This window comes from Kryptolebias marmoratus, linkage group LG8 (assembly GCF_001649575.2).
Source record: "Kryptolebias marmoratus isolate JLee-2015 linkage group LG8, ASM164957v2, whole genome shotgun sequence".
NCBI classification, from domain to species: Eukaryota; Metazoa; Chordata; class Actinopteri; order Cyprinodontiformes; family Rivulidae; genus Kryptolebias; species Kryptolebias marmoratus.
Genome location: NC_051437.1, coordinates 28,073,992 through 28,081,066, shown reverse-complemented (window position 1 = coordinate 28,081,066; position 7,075 = coordinate 28,073,992). Strand labels below are relative to the sequence as shown.

General features: G+C 47.1%; 1 protein-coding gene across 9 annotated transcripts in view; it reads left to right on the top strand.

Moving 5' to 3' along the window:
• Positions 1-2,145, top strand: part of LOC108250039 (myelin transcription factor 1) — a 30,883-nt gene extending 28,738 nt beyond the window's left edge. For 7 of the 9 annotated variants that reach the window (XM_037977022.1, XM_037977021.1, XM_017439728.3 and 4 more), the window contains 2 exons: positions 394-537; positions 618-2,145. In XM_037977022.1, coding sequence (XP_037832950.1) covers positions 394-537; positions 618-761 — 288 coding nt within the window. In that variant the 3' untranslated portion in view covers positions 762-2,145. The remainder of the gene's footprint in view (positions 1-393; positions 538-617) is intronic. The other 2 variants (XM_017439727.3, XM_017439726.3) reach the window with 1 other exon arrangement.
• The last annotated feature ends 4,930 nt before the right edge of the window (positions 2,146-7,075 follow it).

The window sequence follows — 7,075 nt, the reverse complement described above, 5'->3', positions numbered from 1 at the left end:
CCTGGTCCTGGTCCTGGTCCTGGTCGTGGCCCTGGCCCTGGTCCTGGCCCTGGTCCTGGTCCTGGTCGTGGCCCTGGCCCTGGCCCTGGCCCTGGCCCTGTAGGGCCACAGTCTTGCAGGTTTCAGGTGTTTCTCTGCTGTGACTCACCTGAGTGATGAACAAGCTTCTGCAGAACCTGAAGAGCAGAGAAACACCAGAGAGGACATGAAGGTAGCTGGAGGACAGGGGACACAGAGGACAGGGTTAGATGGAGGACTCCCTGAAAAGGGAGCAGAAAAAAGCAGGAATTAGCCGAGTATACGTCCAACAGGAGGACAGGTCAGACACGGAGACACTGTGGTGTCCTCCAGCGTCCACCGATGGCGGTGAGGATGACTCTGGGCTCGTTGCAGATCTCCTCCATGGAGAAGAACCTGAAGAGCATCGAGCACGAGAACAAGATGATCGAGGAGCAGAACGAGGCGCTCTTCATGGAGCTGTCGGGTCTGAGCCGCGCCCTGATCCGCAGCCTCGCCAACATCCGCCTGCCACACCTGGTGAGCTTCGCCGCTGTCCCGCGTGTCCGGATTGTCTCCGCCCGCTCGCTCATCCCGTCTCCCGTCTCCCGTCTCCGCAGCAGGAGCCGATCACGGAGCAGAACTTCGACCGCTACGTGAGCACCCTGACCGACATGTACACCAACAAGGACTGCTTCCAGAGCCCCGAGAACAAGGCGCTGCTGGAGAGCATCAACAAGGCCGTGAAGGGCATCAAGGTGTGAGGGGGTGGAGCCTGCAGCTTCCAGGATCCAGGAACAAACAAAAAAGGGAATTCAGGTTACTTAAATAAATGGCAACTTTAAAAAAAAAAACAATCCCAGGGAACGCTCTGTTGAAGGAAAGTGACCAAAATCCACACCGTGCTGCTGCTGAGAGGAAACCTGGAAAACAAGAATCATGTTTCCGCAAACTTTCCGTCCGCCATTTTCCCCTCCGCCGCCGCCGGCTGCCTCCGGAGCGCGGCGGTTAGCTTTTTATTTTTTCTTTCTGAGGAGGATCTGCTCGAAGGAGCTGGACGAGACGACTCCCGCCGCCGTTCGTTTGTAGCACTTGCCGCGGCGCTCGCATGCGTTCACCGGCTCCGAGAGTCCGTCCGACCCCGCCGCCGCCGCCGCAAACACACGCATCCCAGCAATACGCCGCCGCAGAGTCGGATCTCACAGCGGCTGACGCTTCTGTTTGTTTTACTTTTATTTATTTTTATTTTTGAAGCAGCAGATCGATTCCTGTCCCCGTTCTGAAGCGACGGCGGTCGGTGTGCGTTCCCTCGTTTTCTGCTCCAAATGAATTATTTAAACTTGTGAACTTTTAAACTGTAACTTATTGCCATTTATGTTATTGAGGTTTATTTATTTGAAGCAATCTATTTATTATTATTATTATTATTTCGTTTGTTTTGTAAAAGAAAAAAGCATCTTTACTGAAAACCAACTCTTTCTGTTTTTAATCCTTTTTAAGCGCAGATGTTTTATAACAGATCGAGAGTTTTTTGATAATTTTACAACTAAAAGTTTTGAGTTTTTCTTGTTTTTCGTTGTCACGGCGACAGGAAAGCTGAGCGCTGACAGGAGGGGAAAGTGTATTTATTATTTATTTAATATGAAAGAAACCGGCTGTATATTTATTTTGTTATTTATGTGCGTGATGTGACGGTTGAGTCCGAGTAGTTTTAAACGAAAACAAAAAAAATAACAGTGCTAATATTTAAATAAAGAGCCGACCGACACCAGGACCGGTACCGTTTGTTTGCTTCGGCGTGGACTGAGACGCACCAGCAGCTGATTGTACGACGACCCAACGAAAGCACTCGTTTGATTTCTGCGTCTTAGAGAAAAAAAAAAGAAACTTACCTCTCCCGAAGCGCTTTGTAGCGGCCAGCTCTGGCTCACCCCGACCTCCGAGACGCCGTTTCGCCCCGGGACTCCGGATGCGTGAGTCTGAAACACACGGCGACACATCCAGGCCCTCCAGGATATAACACACACACACACACACACACACCCTTGTAGCCTTACTTTAGATTTTAATTTTTTGATGCACAAAGTGCCACTGATAACGAAAAGGAAAAAGAACAAAAAAAAAAAACGGAGAACTTAACTTTTCTTTCCGGATTCGTTGCATCTCTGTGTGGTCCGGAGGCGAGTGCTGATTGTTTCAGATGCCTTTATTTCTCTGCCAAGATGGCCATAAGTACACTATATATACATTCTGTACAAATAGATTTTAAAGAAGCTATATATATGAATATAAACATACATATATTTTTCCAGTGTAATTGTTGACTTCTTCTTCTCTTGTATCAAAACTAGCTGTTCAGAGGAGACGTGAGGGTGATTAGGAGCCAGTTCCTCCTGATTTAATATCATTAAGACCTGCTCAACTGTGGCTTTAATTAAATATCCAGTCAAGCTGAAGAACAAAACCAGTTCCAGAAACATCGGGACGTTCTCAAAAGTGTCAATAAAAGCAGAATTCAGCGATCTGTAAATTTAATAAACCCGGGTTTTATTCACACTGAGACAAAGATGTTAAATGTTGAAGGCAGCAGCTCGTCTCTTTAAAAGATGCTCCAGATGTTCTCCTCTGTGCAGCATCTCCATCACTCTGTAAACATCTGGACCTGAGGAGAGCAGCAGCTGGAGATCCTTTCCAGAGGCACTAATGCACCCCCATACCATCAGAGAGGCAGGCTTTGACCTCAGAACAGTTCTCCTCTTTGGTCCAGAGGAGACACATCTGTTCACATCTGGCTTCTTCTCTGCCTGATAGAGCTTTAAGCAGCATCTGTGTTTACAGATGTAGAAGTGTTCCTGAGCAGAACCAGAACCAGTTTTCTGTCACGGTTCCACTCTGATTGGAGAACCTCTTCCTGATATTTAACCTCATTAGTTCCTAAATTCTCCTCCAGATGTTTCTTCTTCGTACTTCTTACTTTTAAACATTTCCTGTATTTATTAGGATCCTGTGTGAATAAAACCTGGTTTTATGAGGTTTAAACGTCGCTACGTTCTGTTTTTTTTTAACGTTTTTACTCGACGTCCCAACCTTTTTTCAGAACTGGGTTTGTAGTTGATGATAGTTTTTTCCTTTTTTTTCTGCCCGCACCATCTTCTTCTTCGTTTTCTTCACGTGTCTCGTCTTTGGATCTGAAAAGTGTCAGTTTGTGTGTTTTTTTTTTCTGAAACCAGCTGGACGGCTCTTTGTTCCACAGTGTCGCGTTGAGTTCGTGTGAAGTTTCAAAAAAAAAAAAAAAAAAGTCGACGCCTCTGGATGACGTTCAGCAGCACTGTGCGTCCTCTTCTTCTTCTTCTTCTTCTTCTTCTTCTTCTTCTTCTTCTTCTTGTGTGTTATTAACGGTGAGCAGGAGACGTTCGTGTGAGCAGCCTTGGAGTGGTGTACAGTTCGATTCCTGTGTGTAACTCTGATGTCAAAGGCATGTTGTCAATGTGCTCTTAGCCAACGTAGAATGAAGCTCCTTCGTGCACTTTCTGAGATAACCGTTGAAGACGCCAGCATTTCGAGTCGTACGGGAGAGCGGCGAGCGTTCGGTTCCCCCGGGCTCGGGACGAAAAAAAAACAAAAACAAAAAAAAAAGTTGGAGGAGCGCTTTTCTTTTCCAAATAACAAGAAAACCAAAAGAAATTGACAGGAAGCAGAGTTTGGTTCTCAGGTGACCAGGGAAAAGAGGAGGAGGAGGAGGGGGAGGAAGGGGAGCGCCGTGCCGCCACAGGTCGAGCAGCCAGCTGAGGCTACAGGCGATGGCAGCGGTGGGATCAAGGCCTCCCGCTCAACGAGACGAGCGTGTGGGAGTGGGAAATTGATTCGCCGGGCAAAACAATCTCCCCTTTGTTGTTGTCGGAGGCGTTTGTTGCATAAATATGTGGACGTCACTCAGAAGAATGTCAAAGCTTTTTATGACTTTTTACCCGAACCTCCAGCTCTCCGGCGCCCTCCCCCCTCCCTCTTCTTCATGTCTTGTGTAACCTTTCCTCAGGAAAGAGAGTTTGGATGCATTTGGTTAACAAAGTAGTGTTGAAATGCACGAGAAAACTACCCGAGAGTGTTAAGACTGTGAATATCCTCCTAACCTATTTGATATGGCATGACCCCTTTTAAACTGCTTGATGAAATCGTCTACAGAGGGATGGAAATGAAGAATGCCGAGGCCGTGAAAGCAGAGCGGGTTTAAAGAAAAACGAGTCGGCTGAGAAAGCGAACGCAGCCCACGCACTGTTTGTTTGCTGATTTACATAAAAGTCCTGAGCGATGGAGCGGGTTTGATGGTCCTGGACGGATTAAAGCTTCAATTAGGATCAAACTTTCAGGGAAGTCAGCCCAAAATCCAAATGTGAGGTTTGTTTGTTTTTCTTTTTTTTTTTGTTTTTTGGGACGTGAAAGAAACTGAGAGGCACTTTTTCATCGAGCGAAATAAAAAAAAAGAAACCTAAAAACCAAAAGAACTCCCCCCCCTGCTGTGTGGTCTTATCATGTGTGCCTTTCTCACTCCACTCAACAAACGGCTCGTTTCACGCCGGGTTCGAGTCGCGCTCACGGGGGCTCGTTGCAAAGTCGGCGTGACGGAAGACGAAGACGCCGATCCGTTCAGTTTATTTAAAAAAAACAACTCGTCTCAGGTTCAGAAACGTTCAGACTTTATATAAGAGCCAGGTGGTTAAAGGAGCGGCTCAGAGGCGACAGTGGGAAGGAAAAACCAGAACCGGAACAGGGACGAGCGGCCATCTTTTTACCGAACGGCAGCAGCAGATTCACTCCCTCATTCCAGCCCAAACGTCTTCTCCCAGAATCCACGCTTCTCCGTTTCTGACATGTTTTTGTCCCGACACCAGGGGTCTGCAACCCACGGCTCCAGGGCCCCTCTGCGGCCCCCCTTTGACCAAGAAAAGCAGGAAAGACAAGTTTTATTTCAGCGGTTTTCCCGTCTTGAAAAACAACAATCAGCAAATCATGTTGATGAGATCATGCTAATAGCTTGTTAGCTTGTTAGCTTGTTAGCCTGTTAGCTTGTTAGCTTGCTCGCCTCGTCATTAATCCAGTTTCTAACAGCACAACGTGACCTTTTCCTGAAACTCGCCGGAGAACTGAAATATTTTTGTCACTTTTGAAGCGTTTTGTCAAACAGTTAGCTGTCAGTTAGCTTAGAGCAGGCTAGGCTAACGGCTAGTTGTTTTTCCAGCTTTTAAAACAACTCTTGTTCTCAAACGACACACCGGTGTGAGAGGACGCTTCGTTAGAAAAACCTCTTTGTTTTATTTTTTTAGTTTGTCGCCGTTGAAGACGCGAGCGGTCCTCGTTTGGCTCGCCGTCTGACAGAACGCCACTTCAGAATGGCCGGACTGTCCCTTTAGGGCAGGAAAACAGAAAATACAGTTTGGCGAACGCATCACAATTAGCTCCTAACGATTATGGGATTCGTTAAGGATTTTTACCACAAATAAAGGAAGGACTCCCAGGTCTTTTCTTTGTCCTAGCCGGTAAAAAATACCAATAAATGTCAACATTTATTGCAGGTTTTGAGTCTTAAATATGGCCCGCTGGCCGCCAGTTGGTGAGCACGTTCTGCGGTTCTGGAAACGTGAAGGTTGCAGACCCCTCCCTCCCCCCCCGGCCGAACGCGGGTCGATCGTGTTTACGTCGAGCGCGTACCCGCATTCCAGCAACCTCTCTCAAACTTCACCGTCCGACGTCGATCTTTGCAACGAGTCCCTTTAACTTCAGGGGGAGCGGGCGGCGGTGGGGCGGGGGGGGTTTACTCTGTAAATAAACACGTCCGTCCCCCGCGGCTGTCCACGCAGACAGACGCCGTCCCGTTACCGGAGGGGACACGAAGCTTTCGTTCGGCTACAGAAACTGTGATCTCATTCCGTCAATTCAGGGACCCAAACGGAGTCCGAGGATCGTCGTCAGCGTGCAGGGCATTATTATAACCAAGAAGTGGAAAGTCTCTGTACATATCTGTATTCAGCAGAAACAGTGTTATTGTTGTTGTATTGAAGTTGAAAATGGTTTTAAAAAATTACAAAAGAATAAAAAAAAACAAAAAAAAATCCTAGTTTGTGACAAAGACAAACGTCCACAGCCAAGGGTTGTCCTGCTGACACATTTTTACAGAGATGAGATATTTTTACTGGTGATTTTCTAGGCACTGTTACTTAAAAAAAAAACAAAAAAAAAACTTCCAGAATTATACAAGCACTTCCATAACAATAGATTGTTTGTTACTTTTGTAGACATGGTCGTTCCTTTGCTATGGCTCCATTTTGTAAAGTGGGACAGGCCTTGGCTGTGCGTCCTCGGGGTCTCATGTTTTTGTTGAATCTTTTCTGGGGGGGTGGGACGGGGTACGACGCTGTAGGTGGGCCGAGTTTGTTGTGACTGTGTGTTTGTGTACTTGTGGACATGTCCCCCTGTTCCTGTGTCAGTGTTATAAAGCAGAGACGTGATGTCGATTATCGTGGGCGTATGAACCATTTTAAATGTTCTCTATGAAAAGTACAAATAAAGACTCATAGACAAGAAGGAACGTCTGCGTCTCTGTCGTGTGTTTGAGCAATCAAAAGGACGTGTCTTCATTTTGAGGACAATCGTTCGTCCTCTCGAGGGGCTGGTGGATCCAGAGGTTTTATTCTTGTCGTTGCAAAGTTTAAATTTCACACGTTCAGGTTATTTGTTATTTGTTTTGGTGGCCTCAGGATCGCATCTCTGCTTTTTGCAGATGATGTGATCCTGTTGGCTTCATCAGGCCGTGATCTACAGCTTTCACAGCCGGGATGAGGATCAGTGCCTCCAAATCTGAGCCGGAAAAGGGTAGAGTGCCTTCTCCGGGTCGGGGAGGATGTCCTGCCCCAAGTGGAGGAGTTTAAGTATCATGAATGAGGGAAAAATGGAGCGGGAGATGGACAGGCGGATTGGTGCAGCGTCTGCAGTGAAGCGGGCGCTGTACCGATCTGTCGTGGTGAAGAGAGAGCTGAGCCAAAAGGCGAAGCTCTCGATTTACCGGTCGATCTACGTTCCTACC